At 49.0% G+C, this 23,136-nt stretch overlaps 1 protein-coding gene across 1 annotated transcript; it reads left to right on the forward strand.

Annotated features, from left to right (window-relative positions):
- Positions 1 to 74: 74 nt before the first annotated feature.
- Positions 75 to 19,009, forward strand: tiparp (TCDD-inducible poly(ADP-ribose) polymerase). The gene is made up of 7 exons (XM_040179317.2): positions 75 to 1,893; positions 3,007 to 4,060; positions 11,391 to 11,574; positions 11,875 to 12,062; positions 14,880 to 15,191; positions 16,611 to 16,868; positions 17,778 to 19,009. Exons 2-7 carry the CDS (start codon positions 3,033 to 3,035, stop codon positions 17,965 to 17,967), a joined length of 2,160 nt encoding a protein of 719 aa, XP_040035251.2. The 5' UTR covers positions 75 to 1,893; positions 3,007 to 3,032; the 3' UTR covers positions 17,968 to 19,009.
- Positions 19,010 to 23,136: the final 4,127 nt, after the last annotated feature.

Here is a 23,136-nt window from a genome sequence, read left to right on the forward strand (position 1 = left end):
TGCTTGGTTGAGCAGGCTTGTCTGCACACAACGAAACTTGAGCCGGAAGGCAGCACAGCAGGTTCCTAAATCTACTTCTGGTAAAACAGGGAGGAGAGAGGAGCTGACTCAATGTACTGACAGTAAACAGTTCACCTCCGTATGGAAATGCCACCGATTAAGCGTGCAGTCAGTCCAGTAAATACGCTGAGACGACAATAAATGAGAAAATGACTCATTCTCTTTCTGCTTTTGGTGAAATTATGATAATGTTTCAACAAGTCTCACATGAAATGATCTGCTGTGATCCATCCAAATGTTTCACTACGTGAGTTAACACATTGTGCACTAATGGACTCATATGTAAGGCGGATTATTACACTCCATTTCTAGGATTATAACCACTGTACTGACACTCAAACGTCCTATGAGTATTTACCGTACATTTTAAGGTGTTTCTTTATCTTCGGTTTCCCAAGCCTTTTCTACTTTTTACTCTGTGATATGTAGTGAAATTGTAGATTAAGATTTAACTAACAAGGGATTTTTTTGGGGGGGGAGGAGCGCCTCATAAAGTCAAGTAGACTTGGTTGAGATGGTCTTTGGAAAAAGATACACAGAAACACAAAAGTCACAAGAAAAGCCTCAGGCATTCTCTTTGTAAAGAATTAAAAGGCCTTTATTGAAATGTAATGTTAGACCTAAAAGCAAACTCTGACACGCTTTGCCATCAAAGGGAGCCAGAGTTTGCGCCTTGAGTTTTCTGGAAGGTCTAACATGTCATTACAATAAAAGCATTTCAAGACTTTAAAAACAGAGTGCCATAGAGGTTTTTTTAACCATGATTTTATTTAAACCACTAAAAGTGTTACCAACTTACGACAACCAAATTAAAATGCACATCTTTAATAGTACTCAAATGCCATCCTTTTTACGCGGTATCACATTGTTTCATTAATGTTTAAGAAATAATTATTTATCATATCCCAAAATAGACTACTTGGGTTTTTCAGTTCACAAAACACTCCATTTGGTGGGAGAGTAGTGCTTCGTTGTACTTTTACTAAGTAGGTCCAAATTACCAACCAGCAAAAAGCAGCTGCCCACTGCGGCCCCCAAAACTAGGCCGCCTGGAGAGTAGGCCTCGAAACCGTGTTGCATTATTAAGCTCCCTAATCACATGAACCCGTCCTTGAGGGGTCTTTGGTCACGACATCCCATTTAATTGAGCTCAAAGGGAAAACCCGTGGATGTTTTTTTTTTTTTTTTTCGAAAGTGTGTCAACTGCACACTGACAAAAGGGTCACTTTATCAGAAAATAATCCCGCGATATTATAAAAAGAAAACTGTTGATTTAATCCGCTTTATGACTATTCCCGGCTGGTCTGCCTTTATAGTTGTATAATAATGACATTTCTCGTCTTTAATCCCTACTTCCGGGGCTCGGCGAAGACCCCAGAAGGGGGTCACCGCCACCCCCATGCAGCGTCCCTCCGATTACCACCAGACACCCCCCCCCCCCCGCCCCGCCCCCCTCTGTGAAGCGAAGCCCCGCCTGTGACCAGGTTACGGGGCGGGGCCTGGCGGCGCGGAGCCGGGAGGCAGGCAGAGCTTCGCCACAGCTGTGCTTCGCCCTTTGTCGGTCTCTGCTCCTCGCCTGCGCCTTCTGCACTATCCGCCGAGCAGGATACAAAGAGAGGGACGGACGGCGCGCGGTGGAGACGGAGCATGAGAGCGACGGGGCCAGCGGAAGAACACGAGGAGACCTAACCGGACCACGGTCCGGTCCACGCACGGATAATAAAAATAAAAAATCCCCCGGACCGGGTACGGAGCTCCGCCGATGTACGCACTGGATTTTACCCACCAAAGAGTGTCGAGACCAGGGGGAGAGGGGCGGACTTTATCGCGCAGGTACTGGTTTTTGTCTTCTCATTGTGCTAATTGCCGTTGGGGTTTTACTGCTACGACCTCCACCACCGGGGTTTTACTGTTACGACCCCCCCTTCCAACCTCTACCCCGTCCCCGCAGTCCCGACTCCCGACTCCGGTCGTTTTTTTTTACGGGTATAAGCTCCGCAGAGTCCGTCGAAGAAAGCGTCTGTCGGGCGAGCTTTTGTTGCGCGGTGGGATGAAGCTCCGGGCTGCTCGCCGTGTTTCTTTTGTCGGCGCTCCGCCGCAGTGCCTTGTGTGTGTGTGTGTGTGTGTGTGTGTGTGTGTGTGTGTGTGTGTGTGTGTGTGTGGTTTTTGTGTGTCTGTGTGTGTCGACAGTAGCCTACGTGCAAAGTTGCTCACGCAGCGATGTGAAAGCGGCACGTAGACGGCAGCGGCCGCGTATCGGACTCCCGTGATCAAAATACTCTGTCCCGGGAGGCGCAGAGGGGGTTCGTCCCCGCGGCGATCGTATCGCTGCGGCTCGGCGACGCGGCTGTAATTACACGTATGACGTTAGTGAGAGCACAAAGTAAAAAAAAAAAAAAAAAAAGCAAAAGGCGAAGTGTCCAATGCGGTCCGATTATATATATTATACACACACCTCATTTTCTATAAAAAAAAATAAATAAATCTAAAACTGGTGAATATAATCTACCACTGTTATATACTATATGTATGTATTTTTTCCGCTTCAGTAACCCTTTTCCAAACGATTCATTAGAAACAGTCAGTCATGGGTTTCTAATAGTCTTTTTCAGCTGATTTTTCTCTCGCTGTGTTGTTCGTGTCGGGGAGTGTTTTAATTATTCCTGCAGGATCGTTATGAGATCACACCCGTCTGTAGTTGTGTGTCAGAGATGTTTAACAGGTTTCGTTTCGGCAGATGAAATGCAACGAGGGTTTCCTTTCCCATGAAGGAAAAGGTGACTTTACGGTCTCCCCCCCCACCCCCCTTAACTGCATAGTAGCTCACTCAAGCAGCCTATTAATCATACCGCTTTATGGATGACGGGATGAATTCAGTTTGGAAACTAAGATTATAGGATTATTGCTCTTATCTTTGATGACTGCATCTTTCTTTCTTTCTCCCAGGACTGTCGGGGCTTTAGGAGGGCACCATGGATAAAACTTTGCACATTCTCCAGAAACCCACAGAGGTCGTACCGACGGGGATCTCCCTGGATATGAGTTTAGATATGGATGACGGGGCAAATTTCCCAGAACAGCGGATAGTGGGTCTTCCGGACAAAATACCTTTGGTGAAACCTTATTTCAAAAAGAAGCAGAGGAAATTGGACACCAAATGCCTCCACCGGGCCCTGGAGGACCCCATACTGACCACTCTGCTGAGCACGGACGCGCTGGTGTCCGGGGACGGGGTGTTTGTTCCCCGGAACCCGCCGGGCAGGACTCCGGCCAACCTGTGCGCGGCGGTCGTGGTGAAGCAGAACCGCATCGGCCAAGTGTGTCTCAAACCCCCGGGAGCCCCCGGCAACGCCGCCGCCGTGGCCGGAGTGCCGGGGCTGTTGGCCCGCGACGGGGACGTGGAGATTGCCGATACTACTGCGGAGCTGGAGGAGACGGAGCGGCGGGGGGAGCGGCCCAAGATCGCCGATCCCACCCCCGACGGCCGCTGCTTTCAACCGAAACCTGGCCTCGGGGCGGCCGGCGGCGCCGCGACAATGCCGGCCCCCGGCAGAGATATACCTCCCACGGTCGCACCCCAGGCTCTTCACCAGGAGAGGAGCATCAAAAGCAATGACCTCTTAACCTCTGGGTCTAAAAACCCTCCAGTCAAAGACTGCACCGGGGCCCAGGACCCCCTTCCCCTCCTCCTGCTGCCCGACAAAAGAGTGCTATTTCAGGACAAAAGCGAAGAGGCCTCCCTGGACTTGGTTTTTGAGCTGCTCACGCAGCTCCAGTATCACACGCACCAGTCAGACTCCGTGGACATTTGCGTGGATTTCCTCCAAGGGCAGTGCGTGTACGGCAACGACTGTGCCCACCACCACACCGTGCTGCCCTACCACTGGCAGATCCGCAGGAGCAGCAACCAGACGTGGCAGAGCATCGCCGACGACTCCCAGGAACAGCTGGAGAGACTTTACTGCAACCCGGACAACGAGCAAGTCCGCCTCAAGTTTCAGTGAGTTGGCTGTATTTCTTATTTTATTGTGCGTGCTGTGCGCTCTCTGGTCACTGTGCAGGGGAGCGGCGACGCGGCGTTTCTGCTTTTCATCTGTGCATGCGGGCAACCTGGTGGTTGCTTGGGGAGTGGGGGGGGTCAATTCACTTTCAATTCAATCAACTCAAAAGAGGAACTGCAAACGCAGTTCATGCACTCATAGCAGCTTCTCGAGGGCAAGATGTAAATGTAACGTACGGAGTCCTTTGCACTCCGGCCAGTGTGGTAACTGCTGCTGAGGAGGGGTACGCCGTGTCCCAAGTACGTATAAATTAACAAACGTTTGACTCTCGTGACACGGCAACAATGGCGCAGTAAGCTGATCGGCTTGCTCGTGAATGATAAGCACCTCCAGTCTGCCGTGTTGGAAACCGTAGAACTCGGCCTGAGCTTCCTCTTTGGTTTCACCGCCGGTGACAAACTGAAAGCTTCGACTGCACAGCTGTTTGTGTGCTTGTGACTCACGTGCTGCGGCCAACTCGCAGTTCTCAATACCGTCAAAGCGCCTGTTCAATGCGCGTTTGAAAGCGTGCATCGCTCCTTTTTTTATTTTTATCTCCTCCTTCACGTGTCTTAGTTAATGTGTACCGGACACGCATCTTTTATTTGAACTGTCACGTCGGCTATTGGGCCCTCGTGTCGTCACGGCACTCCCATATCCCAGCCCCCAATATTGGTCATCCATTTTCTGGGATTTTTCTGCCCCCCCCCCTCGCTCCCAAATTTGCCCTGTGATTGGCTGCAGCTCCGTCCAAACTATGGCAGAAAGCTGTGAACTTCCCTGACCCTCGGTTGCCTTGTGCGGTCACTGACACAGACGCGCTTGGCAGCTTCTCATCATCCCCCGGTCATAGACACGCACTCCGCTGCGCGCACACACACACACACGCACACTCTGCTTGGCACGCAGACGCTCACACGAATAGGCTGCACAGAGAAGCTCAGCGGCTTGCAGTGCTCACACGCACGCCTTTTAGCCGACACAGATAAACCTTCTTTTTTTTTTTTTTTTTTTTCTCACTCTCACATACACACCCACATAGGCACACACACACACACGCAAGAACTTGGCAAGCCCCAGTGGGGTGATAAAGGAGCAGGCACCACTTCCTGTATGAAGGCACATTCACACGGACACTCACGCACAAAGAGTTTGTGCGCCGTGGCCTCGGTTCACCTGCTTCTGAACACAAGTTGCTTTATTGTTGATGTTTGTGTTCCAGTTTACTAAATCTATTTCTAGAATTGATCTCAGTTGATAAAAATCCAGCTTGATAATGATATCAAACCAGGCTTTTTTTAAGCACCTGACATTTTCTGACCTGTGCAGTTCTGACTAATGATTTAATTATCCTCCAAATGACTTGATTGTTCTCTCTCTTTCTCAGTCACGGCTTGTTGAACTAGTGTTTTTATGTTTGTTGGAAAACTTAAGGTATTCAGTTCACTATCGCGTCAATTCTAAAACAAATCCTCAACCGTTGGGAAGCTGCAACCAAATAATGACGTCCTTTGGATTAATAAATCAAAATGAGCCCACTCACTATTTCAGCCGGTTTTAGCAGCATACACAGTCAACAAACCACCTTTTAAAACCCTTTTAATGTTCACTTTAGGTACGAGCTCGTAATGTGGTCAGGAATTTGAACAGTGCTTCTTGTATTATTATCTGAATCGGTTTAAAAGTGGGCTCCGTGTAAAATACTCGATGACTCAGCGTTGTGCCACTACACCCTCAACCTGGTCCACATCATCGGGTCTTTCTTGATTAACGGAGCCCTTTGAGCAGCCATGTGTGTTTGTCTTTGTTTATGTCTGCGTTGATACCACACACACACACACACACACACACACACACAGGATCTGTATGTGTCTGTGTGTTTGACTTGTTGACTTATGTTTTCAACTGAAACTCAATGCAAAAGGCGTATTGCTCCACAAACGGGACACGCACCTGGTGGCGTCGACCCGGATCCTTCAGAGACCCGCTCGGTGTGTCACTCCCTCACAGCCGGACGGGACCACCTGGCCCAGCCGCCTAGAACTCCCAAACCGGATGTGGCAGAATCACTTGAACACGTTTGTTGTCGTTAACTGCACATGTAGAATTTCCTTGTGTTCTCATGTGCGTTGGAACGTTCTGCCCGACGACATGTGATTGTTTCTGGCAGGAATAGCACACGGCCCATTGGAGTTGTGTCTTTAGATGTGATACATTTTAAAAGTGGGCCGACTTCGTCACAAGCGAGAAAATCAGTGAATTTGCGCTGGTTTACATTTAATTACCCAATTCCAGACGTATGTCCAATTTTCCCCAGTGAGGGTCGTTGTCATCGTGACTGACCTTCATCATTTCACAAATTGTTGCTGCTACTTGCATTTCAACATATTTTTGTTCCACCACCTACTGCATACACCTCAAGAATGTGTTTCTGAAGTTTTCCCCACGCTGAGCCCACAAACAGGTTTGACTGCGCGGAAACACGCGACACAGAGGCTGCTCGTCTGCAGACGAACACCAGTTAATTCCCGGTTTAAAAAAAAGAAGTGCTGTATTGTCTTAATCCAATGTTTATTTACACCCCTGGTGAGGGGCTTAAAACAGGTGTGGGGGGGGCCGCGGCCTCGCCTGCACGTGAACCGTCGGGAGTTGGTGGTGGTGTCTTGACGTATTGGTTCGGGGCTCATAGCAGATCGGTGACAAGCGAAAAACCGAAAAGCCGGTAAACTGCTCCCACTGCTGTGATTACTCCCAATCAGTTCACTCAATGCTTTGTGTGTGTGTGTGTGTGTGTGTGTTTGTGAGAGCTCTTTTGATACTGTTCATTAGAGATGCAGTCCAGCCTGTCTTTTCATGCACGCAAGTACACACACACACAGGGCGAAGGCCTCACCGTGGTTACCACAGCCAAATGATAACATTTGTTAGCGATCTAAAGAGCAGCAGATGACTTAACAAGCCTTACTGTCGGCATAGCAACACGGTCCTGTTTTGTTTTTACCATCCGCCGCGTTTGAGGACAGGGAGTGGACAGACAACACTCTGCAAAGCATTTTTGTGTGTCTACGCGTGATTGTGTCCTGTGCGACCGGTTGTGTCGTATGCGAGTGTGTGTCCTGCGCTGAGCTGTTCTGTGTGTGTGTGTGTGTGATTCATAGCACAGGTTAATCCCATCCATATGATAAGCAGGAATTGAACTCCTGCTAGTCCTCCTTGTTCATGAACTCAGGAGTAAGGAGGAATGTCACAGTCGTCGCCGTGTTAATCTTCGGCCGTACACACAACTTACAGGAAAACAGACAACCAGATCTTCTGTAATAACACAAATCTCATCTAGTCCTTTTTTTTTTTTCCACGCTGACATGACAAAGCACATGAATCTCAAACGTGTGTGAATGATTGAGAGGCTCTTGTAAGACTGCCATAAAGAGTTAAGGAGCACTGAGGGCAGAGCGACCTGACACAATGGCGTGTGTGCGTGTGTGTGCGTGTGCGTGTGTGTTGATATCGCGGGGGATTCCACGCCACCTCATTGTGTCACGAATCAAAGCAAATCAAGAATGGTTGCGTCCATGGGAGCTTGTTTGCGTGAGTGAAAAGAGGCGGTGTCAAGATAATCAGACCGTGTGTGTGTGTGTGTGCGTGTGTGTGTGCGTGCGCCATCACGTGTCAGACAGTTCATGCCATGAATCAGTCGGGCGAGGTCTGGGTCGCTCTGCCTCTTATTACGCAGAGTCTGCCTTCATCCCTCCCATGTTTTTTTTTTTTCTTTTTAAACGTCCTCCCAACCTCCTCACTTCCTTACTGAATCTCTCATCCTCTACATGTCTTTGTCCCACCCGTCCCTCCCTCCCTCTCTGTCTTTGTTCATTCCCCACTAGTCCCAAGGCGTCCCTAAAGAGGTGTGAGAGATATGGAAATGTGCGCTTTGCCGCTGCACAAGTGTGCCAGCGTGTGGTTTTTTAATGTCGAACCCGTTTATCCACACATGTCTTCGCTGGCGCTTTTACCTTATTTTTTTTTATTTTTTAACCATCTGAAGAGTCTTAAAATTTCCCGAGAGGGTTAAAGGACCCACAGAGGACGACCTGAACTGTTGGCTTAATGATGCGCCGCAGAGGAGGACCGGTACACACTCTTAAACAGGAACAATCCAGGGCGGATTTGTTCCTGTTCTCTTTTGTGTCGTTCCCAAAGAGACCTCAAATCCGATGAAGCACCTTTTGAACCGATAACTGGGAAATGAAACGCTCCGACATGAGGAAACAACACTCATCCACAGCGTCAGGGTTGTGTGCCCCCGTCAGCAGTTTGGGTTGACTGACTTATTAAGCTGCGACTGGGGGGGAAGTGTGCGTGTGTGTGTGTGTGTGCGTGCGTGAGTGTGATATACGCAAATGAGCGAGCTCTCGTGTTTTTTTTCTTGCCCGTTACGTTTACAAAGGCATGACTGATGCTGGTATGCGGGTCCCTGTGTGTGCAGCCGTGAGAAAATTTGAAGTGTGTGTGTGTGTGTGTGTGTGCGTGTGTGTGTGCGCGTGTCTGTGCTGAAGGCCGCGTAGAGGATTAACAGCCATTTTGACACTACCGTGAGTTTCCTTCAGCCCCATTCATCCACGGAAAGGTTCTGGTGAAAAACGCGCTCTGTTTTCCTCACTCGCCACTGACCCACACGCACAGCAACAGAGGCCGCTTGCTGCACTTCAACCGCACGTCCTTGCTCAAGGGCCTTCTCCCGTCGCCCTTGGCACACAAGCGCCCCTCCCCAGTCAGCAAAGTGTTTTTCAGTTTGAAGTGTTTTTCCTGTAAAACTAAAACACGCTTTGCTTTCAATTTGCATTCTCTGTTGACTTATGCGTTGTGTGTGTGTGTGTGTGTGTACTCTTCTTTTGCACGGGCTGCAACCGCCCGACATTCGCTCTCGAAACAGGGTCGACCTTGCCAGAGTGGGCGGGCCTTGCGTCTCTTCCCAACCCTTGATTGGCCTCCGCGTTGAGAGCTCCGAATCTCGGTGCACTTAATTTAACTGGTGGAATTTTATTTTTAGAACGGCACAAACTAGTCTGGGAGCGAGGGAGGGGAAAAGAGGAGTGAACGGCTTTGAAAAAATCCCTGACTGACCTTTCTGGAGAGCGGCCTCCTTTCTCTCTCTCTCTGTGTATCTCGATGTAATCAGTGGGGCAGGGTGGCTTCTTGTAAACGCAACATTTAAGTTCACATAACCTCATAAACAAACCTGAACGTGTGACTGTGCAAAGTTCAGCAGAGGTCACACTCTCAGCATGTGTATGTGTGTGCGTGTGTGTGCGCGCAAACACACAACAGAGACCGAGACAGAGAGGCCACGTAGGTGCGCCTTTCCTTTCCAGACGTGAAATACAGAGAAACGGAAAGAAGGAGTGAAACAGGGAAGCGAGCAGAGAGATGACCTGAGAGCCGTTTGAGGAAAGAAATGAAGGATGTTCTGTTTTCACAGTTGATTTGTTTCCGTTACATTTGCAGTGGATTGCCTTGCCTGGCAGCGACAGCCTCCATCACCCTCTCTCTTCTGCTTCTCTGCGCTCGCTCTTTCTTTTGATATTCAAATTGACTTGAAACCGAAACTACGCTCTTTTTTTTCTTCTTTTTCTGGGGTTTCTCGGCTGCAAGTAACTCGTAGACGTCGTGGACGCCTTGTGTTCCTGGTAGACCTGTGAGCTGACCGGCGGTGACTCGCTGCTCGGTTTCTGCTGTGTTTTATTGATTTCACTTCCTCTTGTGGGGCTGCAGTCACAGCGTGACTTTGCACAAACACACACTGTAAATATTGTGTATGTAATCAGTGTTTTGCTTAGTGTACTGTCTTTTTTTTTTTTGAAAATTGACGCAGCAGCTCTCAATATCTCCGTCCTGACCGCAACTGTGTGTGCCTGCGTGCCTGTCTGTGCTCGTGTGTGTGTGTGTAACTTCAGTGACCAGTAGATGAAATCATATATTTGCGTTCAGTGCACCTATCACTATAAAATGTGGTTTCACTTCTCCGGGCTGTTGAACAACAACTCAGCAGGTCCACACATCCAAATCTTCTGTGTCTATAATGTAATACATGCGCTTTATTTAGCACAAACCTGAGGCACACAACCCTTACTTTACACACACGGACGTATTACACACACACTTCCAGACAGACACGCGCTGCACTCGCCGATGTCGAACCTTTTTGACTTGTCATCCGATTAGTTACCCAACATAAATCAATGTGCCCATTAGCATTGTCGTGCTACGTGCATCCTTTGTGTGTTACAAAACTTGCATGGGCGTCCGTGTGTGTGTGTGTGTGTGTGTGTGTGTGTGTGTGTGTCGAGGCATAGCGTGCCAGTCAGTGATGCCCACATTTATGCAAGTGGTATGTCTGACCTAGAAAGGATTTGCCAGAGGCCTTATGGAGGACTAATGCAGCGAGACCGTTACACACACACACACAGACGCACACACAAAGGGGTTTGTCCCACACTTGTCGAGACAGAGAGGGGTTAAGTGAGGTTGCATTTACATGATAAGATCAGATAAGATCATCATAATAAGACGTGCTTCGCAGTACAGAATCGCTGTCACAGCTTTGTAGGAGAGCTTGACCTTTGGGGAAATAAGCTCAGTCACTTCCTGAGTAACGGCGCGACTCTCGGGTCTGTACGCGCAACATCAAGCTCAACATCAAGCTCAGCATAAAGGCCGGAAACGGATCTAATTTTGCTCCGTCCAAAGGTGACTACGTCCCCTTTTAGAAACCCAAAAGCTCACATATTAACACAATATTGAAGCCAAGTTAGTCAGCTGAGCTTAATATATTCTACAATATCCAACTTTTGGCAAGACTGCAAAGTCAAATCCCCCATTTTTTCCTTTTTAACCACCATGTCAGCAGTAATGGCACATTCCTGCGCTGTATCGCTGACCTGGTTCTGGTTTAAATCTTGACAGAGTGAACTACAAGTTAAAAATAATCGCTGAATGCACGAATCATTACATCAGCGGGGCGTGCGCGCGTTTTCCATTTGTGTGAGCGGAATGTGTTGTTGGCGTTTGTCGTTTCCTGCCAGTTAACATGTGACATTCAAGTCGCGTAGCTGAGGGCTGGTCACGCTGCGTGACTCGCACTCGAGTGAGCGGGTTTGAGGTCTGGTCGTCTTGCTCCGGGGCACTTTGGTTTCATGGAATTCTGAGCTGTGACTGTTTGGGTCACCGTGCCACAGCCGCACGTCGGCCCACGCTTCTCTTCCTAACGACGGTTTTCCACTCTCTTCTCTCTAGGGGTCGCGTGTTTTCCCTCGACTTCGGGGCGATGCGAGTGTGTGACCTGGAATTTGACCGCGTCCGGCGACTGACCACTCCCGCCAGCCCCCTGCCCGCGACCAGCCCCAACCCCACCCCCAGCTGCCACACAGTGTGGAAGTACTACTGCAGAGACAACTTTGGCTGGAGGGAGTACTCCGAGGCAAGCCACTCAGTGCGATTGTGCGTGTGTGTGTGTGTGTGGGCAGGCTCGATCGGCATTGACTCCGCCCTCACCAATCGATCGACTAGCCTCAGTGATGGGATCGATCCAGACGCACGTGTGCAGGCCCGAAGCCCTCTCAGCTCCCAGCAGTTTATTTCTCTGTTATCTGCTGTAGCGCACATTTCCCTTCCTCATTCCACAGGGGAATGAAAATGCAGAAGAGCCAACTGCCTAAAATGATAAACCGTTCGGGTCTAATCTCTTCTTTGTCTTCCTCTTCCTCCTTCGCCGACGCAGCCGGTGGTGAAGCTCATAGAGGAGGCGAGTTCGAGGGGTCTCAAGGAGGTGCGCTTCATCACGCTCCAGAACCAGTACATCCTCAACATCCGGGAGGGCTTCCAGCAGAACGCCGTCTTCGGCTTCCGCCGTCAGATCAAGAAGCGGCCCACGTTCATGTCCTCCGTGATGCTCACGCCCCACCTTCAGTGAGTAAAGCCGTCATACACTTTACAGAACGGGGGGGGGGGGGGGTTGGACATGAGCCTCAGCTGTACTCCACCGTACAGCTGTGTATTGGGATAATACGCGTAGTTATAAACGCTAAACCTTATACCTGCTAAACCAACCAGCATCATTTGTTTCATAGCCTTCGTTCGAGACAATCATCTCATCCGATAAAGGACGAGCTTGCCAATAAGGTGATGTGTTAATGTGGAAACAGGGTTGTTTCTGAGAGTTCCATTAACCTCCTTGAAACAAATACAAATAACCCTCTGATAAACATCAGGGCTTAACAGCTGCTTGGTTAAAAGAAAATGTCAGGACAGTCAGTCCTCAGTTGATCATTAAGTTCTCTCATCTCAACCTTGTTGGGGAACATTTCGTATTCTGAATACGAAGCAACATTTAGTGTGGGAACAAAGTCCTCGATTTTTTTATTTTTATTTTTTATTTTTTTTACATTAACGCACAAAGTTGCCTCTTAGGTATGTGATACTCTGTCTTCCTGTGGATCTATGTGTTCCGTAAGTGTCCCTGTTTGGAGACAGACGGGCACACAGAGGTCAGTACACAATGCTAATGTCACACTCAGGGCTAAAGACTCTAAATCCCCCGAACAACACGTTCACCTTTAATCCTTTCCAGTACCGTTGCTCACATTGCTCGCGCTTAAAACCCATATTAGTGTTGGCAAATCAAACCGAGCTACTGGGACTCGTGACAGTACCAAAGCAGAATGAAGCAAAATAAATAATGAGTCTGAGACAGAGAGGGTGGGGAGAAAGAAATACAAATTTAAATGAGTCTGATAACTAGTGAGAAAAGGAGACGGATGAAATCCGTTCACTTTCTTCTGCGAACGAGCAGATTCTAGAATTTTTTCCATCTCTCGGCTCCCATTTAGTCTCCTTGGCAGTGAAGTGATCCGCCTGGCTGCACTCGCCTCCGTGATATTCCCGACACAAGTGATACCAGATTGGAAACAAGTGGAGTCATCTCACCCCATTTGCAGCGTGTCTCACTTCCGCTGCCGAGCAGGCTGCCGCTGCGATGTCCCGGACAGGGCGGACGCTAGCACGGGCTGTTCCGGGAGGGGGGGAGGGGGAGAGGGCGGAAGGGTAGGACAGAGGGAACGAGTGGAGAAAGAGGCGAGATGGGAGAGCGCAGCGAGGGGAAGTGAGCGCGGCCCAAATGGGTTCCAGGCCGGTCGCAGAGCCGCTGAAAGGAGCGTGAAATGTGACTGTGGGAAGCTGGGAGCTTTGGATCGAGGGATTTGTTCTCAGGACGTTTCCATCCGCTTGTTGTGCTTGTGCGTGTGTGTGTGTGTGCGCGCGCGGTTCGATGAATCACTTAGCGGGACAAAGATTGGATCACACGGTCTCATCATGGGGAATAAAAAGCAGAAAATGGTTGTTTTTGGGGAGGTTGAGTGTTCCACGCAGTTTCCTTGTGACCTAAACCTGTGTGTGTGTGTGTGTGTGTGTGTGTGTGTGTGTGTGTGTGTGTGTGTGTGTGTGTGTGTGTGTGTGTGTGTGTGTGTGTGTGTGTGTGTGTGTGTGTGTGTGTGTGTGTGTGTGTGTGTGTCAGGAACAAGCTGTGCTGGGCTTAGAGGTTGAGGTTTGCACTCTCCCTGGCTCCTTTCTCCTTGTGTCCACCCCCCAACCCCCCCCCCCCGCCCCCCCAATGTTATTCTCAGCTATCTTACCCAATCGCTCTCCTTTTGGAACCTCGACTCCCGCTCCTCTCCTGTGATGCGCTCCTCTTCACTTCCCCACTTGTTTACTGCAGCAGGCTGTGCTGAGATCTCTTCAAAGCTCACAGGGGGAAAAGGAGAGACGTTGATTGAGGCCGGACAGACACGATAAGAGAGAGGAGGAGAGCGAGGGGAAAAAAAATAAATGAGAAAATCTGTCGCCCTGCCTGGGAGAGTCGCACTGATCAGTCTCTGGACGACACGCGCACACTCTCTCTCAGGGCTGATGGGGCGAACGGCATTGACGCTCACAATGACTTGACAGCCAAACCACTGTTATTGACTGAAATGCCAGAAACAATAGCTTTTTTGTCGCCGTCCTGACAGCGCGGCAATTGGCTTTTCTTCTTCTTTTTCTCCCCCTCCTCCCCCTCCCTTTGGTCTCGTTCCTGTCAGTCCCTCACTCTGCCTCCCCGTTGTCTTGTTTAGTGTCTGGGTTTCGTTTTCCCGCTGCCCTGCTGTTTTGTTTGGTCGGCGGGGGCTGACGGCTGCCGTGGAGCCGCTCCGCTCGGCGACACACTGGTGTCATTGTTGACGGTTGGTGGGAAATGATTTTTGGAAGCAAAGACGGGTCGGTTTCATCGCAGCGGTTCGTTTTTTCTTTTTTGCTTTTAGGATGCAGCGTCTATCGGAAACTCGGGGGAAGGAAGCTGTATGAAGGAAATAGATGCAGGCTGATACTTGATATATAGTAGGAGGGGGTTTTAAAGGCTGTGGCAACTAACATCTGAGCTCTGCTACCATTCTCAATTTCTGAAATGTCAGCTGTTCTATAAGTGTGCTCCATGCTATATATATAAGTGTGTGTGTGTATATTAGTTTAAATTTATTATTTAATTATTTTTGAAAAATGACCTGTGGAGATGTTTATTTAGCTCGTTGCTACTATTGCGTTCCCCCTTTCTAAACCTTTCATGCAATAATATTCTCCATGTGTGTTAAAGGTGATCCTCATCATTTATCAGGCTCCAGATGGCAAAATTCCCCGATCATATTAAGTACTCTAAGAAGTAAATCCATAACACCTTTTCTATCTCTTTCACTGTAGGACTTTGGGCGGCCTCTCTTCATCTCCCCTCCCATGTTCCTCCTCCTCCTCCTCCTCCTCCTCCTCCTCTCCCATGGACATCACCGTGTCGCATCCCCTCTCGCCGACCACCACCAACCCACCCAGCCTTTTCCCGGAAACCTGGTTGCCCATGACGATGAGCCAGGACTTCCTGCAGGTGCCGGTGTCGCGCGAAGACCGCAGCTACCGGACGGTGTACAGCCTTTTCCACAAGACGGTGTCAGAGACCAAGTTCAGGATCCTCAAGATACAGCGTGTGCAGAACCCCTTCCTCTGGGAGAAGTACAAGAGGTGAGCCACGACGCATTGCTGGAGATGGCTTCTGGTGATCTTGAACCTTAAAATGCAAAAAAGAAGGGGGGGGGGAGCTCAGTCAGGATCAGATACAGTGGGGAGGACGAGTATTTGATACACTGCTGATTTTCCCACTTACAAGGCATGTAGGAGTCTGTACTCTGAATCATAGGTACTCTTTAACTGTGAGTGACGGAATCTAAAACAAAAATCCAGAAAATGACATGACTTAAAAAATATATATTTTGCAGTTTATTGCAAGTATTTAATACAACAGAAAAGCCCAACTTAATATTTGGTACAGAAACCTTTGTTTGCAATTACAGACATCATACGTTTCCTGTAGTTCTTGACCAGGTTTGCACACAGTGCAGCAGGGATTTCGGCCCACTCCTCCATACAGACCTTCTCCAGATCCTTTGGGTTTTATGGCTGTCGCTGGGCGACACGGACCTTCAGCTCCCTCCAAAGATGTTCTATTGGGTTCAGGTCTGGAGACCAGCTAGGCCACGTCTTACGGAGCCACTCCTTAGTTGCCCCGGCTGTGTGTTTCGGGTCGTTGGCATGCTGGAAGACCCAGCCACGACCCACCTTCAATGCTCTCACCGACGGAAGGAGATCGTTGGCCAAGATACACGGCCACATCCATCCTCCCGTCACGGAGAGAAAACAAGTGGGGCAACTGGGACCAGCTGTGTGTGACTTTGTGAGACGGGGGCGAGGTGTTGTGTGTGTGAACACGGCGGACGGGGAGATGATTGGTGATGATGGTGTCATGTTGCAGGTACAGTGGCCTAACCACTGCGGTTAGAGTAGGACCGGCTCTATCAGCTGTGACAGTTATAACTCTCCCACACTGACTGTTACCACACGGTTTCACAATGACTGACAGCGTGTGTGTTTGTGTGCGTGTGTCATTAACTCTGAAAGTGATACCACCCCCCCCCTCTTTCCTCTTCCCTCATTCCGGTTATGACAGGGAAGCAATTACTGCTTGTTTTGCATCTGTGTGTGTGTGTGTGTGTATCTGCTTGGTTGTCATCGTAAAAATTGGATGGTGGGAAATTCATCAATTTGGATTCATCAAAGTCGGTTTGCGTCGAGCTAACAGCATCGGGGTCATGGGAGGTCACGCCGGGGTCACAGCTTTAATGGCTGGAGGCGCTTTCACTTCCACATGCCTGATTGATCCGCTCGCAGCAAACTGTTTACGTGTGTGTGTGCAGCTCATGAAACGGATTAGGCCGAATGTTCCTCCCCGGTTTAGAGAAAACAAAGCTGCGACCACAACTTTTCAACAGTAGAACTAGCATTCTCTCACAGTGCACCCGCCCGGTCGAATAAAGAAGGAAGAGTCGGGGATTTTCCAGTCAGAATCAACAAATCTAACCCGTCCGTCCCTTTCTGCTCCAACAGGAAGAAGGAGTACATGTCGCGGCGCATGTCCGAGATGGACCGGCTGCTGAGCGAGCGCCACCTCTTCCACGGCACCTCGGCCGACGTGGTGGAGGGCATCTGCAAGCACAACTTCGACCCGCGAGTCTGCGGCAAGCACGCCACCATGTTCGGCCAGGGCTCCTACTTCGCCCGCAAGGCAGTCTACTCCCACAACTTCTCCAAGCGCTCGCCCAAAGGAGTCCACTGCATGTTCCTGGCCAAAGTCCTCACCGGCAGGTGTGTGTGTGCGTGTGTGCGTGTGCGTGTGCGTGTGGGGGCGCGGTTAACAAGTTGATACTGGGGAAACATTTTTTGTGTGTTTTGATTATGGGTGGGTCTCGTCCCATGTTGCAACTTCTTCACTGCAACACAATTACAGTGTTTTTCCAGTTTTTTATTTTTTATTTTTAACTCGTCACACTTTATATGAAAGATACAACATTCTCTCACTTTTTGTTTGGGTTGCATACTCAGATGTCCCCGCATGAGCCGTTTGGCCAGTATGTTCCCTGCAGCACATGCTGTAATGACAACAGCACTTTCTGAGGCTCTCACTGTTGGCGCCTTTTAAAATGAAAATTTACAAAACATATCAGCGTTAATTTGGGTGATGGAAATCCCGAGGTTCTTTTCCATAAGCCAACATTCAGTCATGCAATGCGTCATGTGACTCCCATTCCTTAAAATGCAAGTCAAATCCCGAGCCACACATGTAAAATAGCCAATTTGGCTGAAGCCATCATACATCTCCAGTTTTGCAGAGAGAGGACGGTGAGGAAACGCACCACACGCACCCAGGATGTAGAGCGATAAAGAAACTGGGTGAAACCGTGTGGTTAACCCTCCTGTCTGAAGCATCCGCTCTGTCTGCAGCTGAGAATCTTCTCAGTTTGACACGTTTCATTTATGACCCCAGAGAAGGTGGAACAAACAATGATGGATTCCAGGTCTTTAGAGTTTGACATTATGCATACATTCCATGAACATACAGTATATTGTATATTATCTGTAACTCCAGCCTTGCAGAACTGAATTAAAAAATTTAGTATAATACAAATATAAAGACCATTGCTTTGCAGTTATGTATTATAATTAGTCCAGACCACATTACCACCCATATTTATATTCTATTTGTTATATCTACAGGTTCACTGTAGGAAATCCCTCCATGCGGCGACCTCCACCCATCAACGTCCGTGACCCCTCCAGTGACCTTTTTGACTCCTGTGTGGACAACTGGGTGGACCCCCAGATCTATGTCATCTTCAACGATGACCAGAGCTACCCCTACTTTATCATTCACTACGAGGAGGTACCCAGCACTGTGGCCATCTAAGCCCTGGATCAGACCTGGCTGCGCCGGTATTTGCAAACACTCATAGTTTGTTAAAGTCTGTTAAGTTGCCACATGTGCGGCAAGTACGGTTCAGGCCAACGAAGAGCTGAGATTTGGAGTCACTTTGCCGGACTGGACCTCGCCCGTCTGCTGCTCTGAACCGGGTGAAACAGTCTTAGGAAATAATTGATTTAAGTCTGCAGTCAGTTGGATCCAAACCAGACTGGACTGCAGCGCAGCACAACAGTCTCGTCTAGACCGGATTAAACCGGACAAGACTGGACTGGCACAGGACGACACCTGTTTCATCCGTTGTTTCGACGTTGACCGCTGCGACCACCGCCGCTGCCGCCGCCGCCGCCGTGAGCGGACTCACACACCCCACTTTGTTATCCGGTGGGATCGGGAGCCGAGCGGCGGTCACAGCAGGATTCGGTCCACCACGTTGATCCGGAGCGGATGCAGGAGAACTGGACTCTGTTACGGTTTTGACTTGTTTGTGTGGCTGTACGTGAACTCGTCGCACAAAAGTATCGGCGGTATCGTTCTGAGGAAGCGAGGGTTAGCGCAGCCTCCGGCCCAAACGGGTTGTTCTTTTTTCTTTTCAAGTTCTTTTTAGTGCGGCGTGTTTTGAATCTTTTAATTTAGTGCAAATGAATCTTGTGGCCTCTTCAAACAGACGAATAGACGTGCGTTTCGGCGGTTTTACAAACGGACATCCGCAGAAACGGTTTCACCTGAAGCCCGTTCTGTGCCCGGTCGGCGTTTTTTGCCTTGGCGCCCGGTTAAATGCTCCAGTGAAATTGAAGAGTGTACAGTTTCACGCTGAGAATGGGCGGCCCCCCCCCCCCCCGCCCCCGTGAAACTCATCTCTCTCGGACCGCTCGCTCGCGCTCGGAGACAGTAGACATGTTTTAATGAGACAAACTGTACAGACGTTCTCTTTGTTTATATTTGAACTGTGTGCCTTTTGTTCATAAACAAATTTATTTATGTTAGTTTAATGTAACATTGATTAAATAAAGAATCTAAAAGAAAAAAAGAGCAATTGGTTTTACTTGTGCTTTATTCAAATCATGTTGAGTGGGATTTATGTGTAATGAACGTTGTGACATCCACATTCCTGTTAGCGTCATCTCGAGGTGTGTGTGTGTGTGTGTGTGTGTGTGTGTGTGTGTGTGTGTGTGTGTGTGGAGCAACACGAGACTTTCGTTGGATTGAAAACGCATTCAAAGAACGAATGCAGCTCCAGTTGCCTGAGATAAGAAGTGAAACCAAACCGCTGGTCTCAATATGAGCTACATGATATTAAGACCGTTTTCAGGCGATCATCTGATTATTTGTTCTCGTCCGGGTCCGGTGGTGTAAAAGCCAGAAAAGACTTTGCCTCCTCCACCCCCCCCCCCCCCCCCACATCCCCGGCCCATGTGTACTATCTGAGCGCCATGTCTAATGCGGACATGCTGTCTATTCCAGCCCGGGGACGGGGCACACGTGGGGCTCAGCAGAGGAACTCAACACCCCTCCTCCAACTTTAGACCAACGACACAATCATGTCTGAGGTTCAAGTTCACAGTGGACACAAAAACAACGTGGGGATAAAACCAACGATCGTGTTTTCAAATATCTATTTGACCTGTTTCATAACCATTGTGTGCTCGTGGAACCTTGTGACAAGAGCAGGAAAACGGAAGAATTTATTTCTAAATTAGATTTGCTTTTGTGTACATTTTCACAGACATTTTAAACACAATTCAGCATCACATTTGATTGACAGCCAATACGTAGGTTTCTATGTGATCCTCATCTGGGACTCCTAATCCGTCAGAACATGTTTTTGTGCAACCCTTTACTCCCATTTCCTCCCCTGAGCTGTTGGTGCCCCCCCCCCCCCCCTGCTCGGCCTGGGGTCACTGTGTCGTGCAAGCCTGCCGTGCTGAGCTTTGCTTTCTGGCAGAGAGTGGAGGGGGGGGGGGGCAGGAGAGGGACACGGAGGGAGGTGTTATTTTGCTCTCTTCGTGCCTCGCCGCCGAGCTGCGTGCGTGCCTGCTCTTCTCGTGTGCATGCTAGATCGCGCAGGTTGCCCTCTGTTTGCCCCCGTCTCTCTCGTCTCCCCCGTCTCCCTCCTCCTGGCCCAGCCTCCCTCTCCTAATCTCTCTTACAGCCTTCCGTTCTCGGTCCACTTTTTTCAATCTCCTTTCCCGACCTGTCCAAACCGAACTCATCAGCTCTTAGCAGTTTAAAATCCTTTTGCCCTCAATGATTCGAGACACCCCCCCCCCCCCCCCTCCTCCCTCCTCTCCCCCCAGACCTCTGTCTCTGTGAGTCATGCAGCGGGCACTGGGTAGGTTTGTTTGCCTGACTGCCCTCCAGGAATTGCTGCTGGCACACAGAGAGCAGCGCTTTGTAGACGTGCTGGCGGAGGTCAGGACGGGAGGAGAGCGGGGTTAGATGGTGAAGGAGGATGATAGGAGAGAAGCGACGCCGAGGACCGGGCTGAGATCAGAGCTTAAGAAATCCGAGTAGACCCAAGATGAGATGGCAGGGAGCAGGACTGTGTGTGTGTTAGAGAGAGAAAGATAGAGACGGAGGGGGAAGTACAGCCTTTATAAAAGCAACGACAGAACTTTGAATTATTCAAAGCAGTCAAGATTAGTGTGTGTGTGTGTGTGTGTGTGTGTGTGTTTACTTCTGATGTTTCACCATCTAAAGTAAGACTGAAAGGAGACCAGACTTCTAAATCAGATTCAAAATCATTTTAGATGCATTTATAATTCATTTGGGTCTCATTGTGCATTAGGTTCAAAAGTGCAGCTAACGCACACGCACACACACATCAGTTCAAATCAAGCTTATTCAACTTTCCGACCTACATTATTCAGCGTGTAGAAAGGGGGTTTCCATTCTACAGAAATTAGACCATTAAATACCAGCACACGCATCGGTAACATGCAGTTTTGCAGCGATTGAGCGTGTGAAAAAATGCCATTGCTGATGTTTTTTCACTCACAAGGGTTGTACTCGCCTTGTAGAGTTATTTTCACATCTAATACGGGAAGGTGTTACCAAGAAATACAGCAGAATAGCATCTTTGTTAATCTGCTACATACTGAGGAACATGTTACTTCTCACAACTACCTGGTAAATGTGTTTTTCTGCAAAGAAAGGAACACTTTTGAGAACTTTTTTGTAAACTACTCTTGTGTACTTTTTGAATGTGAAGCAATTTTTTGTTTTGTACTGCAGCCCCAAACCTTCTGACATAAGCCTTTTCATATTGCTCTAATATTTCCCCTTACTCACACACACATGCCGGCGTGCTATGCAGACACGCATGCAGGAGCTTGCATACATGTGTTTATTTTACAGACTCACATTTGCACATGTATCTGGAAATATCTAAAGCTTTGGACTGAATTAACCCGATATCTTGTTCATATTCCCTCTCACGCATGCACAGATAAACGAACCGACATACATGCACATATGTATGCACAAAGATACACAGACACACGCACACTTCCTGCATTAAGCCCGGGTCCATATTGCTCCAACGGTGCCCAGCTGCAACCAATGAACATTCCAGTTACTGTTTTTTTTTTTCCCTCCTTCCCTCTCTATCATTTCAAATTTCAGCTCTAAGCCTTTAAGAGAGCCAGCAGCCAAATATGGTCAGACTTGTGTCATGAACTTTGCGCGACCTGCTAAAGCGCCACGGAGATCGTGACCTCTAAGACCCCGCCTGAAGCTTGGCTTAGGCACCGTCCTGCATGGTCACGGAAAGAAGTCCGATGTGTGTGTAAGCGCGCGCGGTTGTGGGTCGGTCCCAGGGAGAGTTCATGACCTGTGACTACCAAATATTTACATACATTTATATAAATATGAACAGCTGGTCCACCAGTGTGGTCACAACTTGGAGGTGAATTAGCTCAAAACTGTGGAGATGACAGTGGACTTCAGGAAGAGCCCCCCTCCCCCCACCCTACTCAACAGCACGGTGTCTCCTGTGGAGACCTTCAGGTTTCTGGGACCTCCAATATGGGCACCATCAGGAGGACGGCCCAGTTCAAGAAGTTCAACGTGGCCCGGGAGCTGCTGCTCCTGCTCCTCTCCGCCGTCATCCAGAGCCAACAGGACAGGAAGCGGCTACAACGGATCCTCGGGTCTGCAGAGAGAATCGTTGGCTCCAGCCTGCCCTCCATCCTGGACCTGTACACCTCCAGTCAGGAGAAGGCAAGGCCTTCACACCACCCACACATACCTGTGCACAACGTTTTCCAACTCCTCAGAGAACTCAAACCACCAGACACAGCCGTCTCCCTTATGATCAGACCTACTGCACCTCCATTTGCACTATTACTAAGTACAGTATGTGGAGAACATTGAAAATAACGGAAATCTTGCAAAAGCGGATTCTGATATTTCTGACCATTTACCGGCTTGTTTTGTTGTTTCTGCCCCTTTTGCCTCTTTTTTCGTCATTTGAACGCTTTAATGCTGGAAGAGTTTTAGGAAACAGGAGTGAAAGGTATATTGACATATATAATCGTTTTCTCATAATACCTGGTAGGAAGGGGTTCCCTTCATGTTATGAGAAAGAGAGGATGGACGTTTTCCAAAGGCCACATCTGTCTTTTGTCACCTGTAACCATAAAAAAAAAAACAGGCAATGCTTGCTTATGCCAAGAATGTGTGCATAACAAAATGATACCAAAGATCCTCTGAGCAATGTCATGATGACGCACGGAAACACCAGCGCTTCCAAAAAAAATCCACCTGCGTCCTAAAAAAAGTACTAGTCCGTATTTGCTTGATCTGAGTAGGTAAAAAAATGAAGACCCTTGTTCTCATCGCTCTCTCAGCATCATCCATCCCTCTGGCTGAACTCCACCAGTGCTGCTGTCATCTCCTGTTTATCTAATTGGGGTTCAGAGGACTTGAGTGCGGCGGGGAGGAGGTGAGGAGGAGGAGGCAGAGGGACAAAGAGGCTTCGGCACCGGGGCCGTCAGGAGCCTCAACAGGCGGGGAGATTCCAAATAAAAGAACTAATTTGTTTGGTGTGCTGATCTGCACCGATCAGGGGGGGTGGGGGGCAGTCTGGCGTGTTAAACCTACTGACGGATTGTTGTTGCCCAGGTTTACAGTCCTGGTAAGCACTACATGAGTCAT

This window comes from Gasterosteus aculeatus, chromosome 1 (assembly GCF_964276395.1).
Source record: "Gasterosteus aculeatus chromosome 1, fGasAcu3.hap1.1, whole genome shotgun sequence".
NCBI classification, from domain to species: domain Eukaryota; kingdom Metazoa; phylum Chordata; class Actinopteri; order Perciformes; family Gasterosteidae; genus Gasterosteus; species Gasterosteus aculeatus.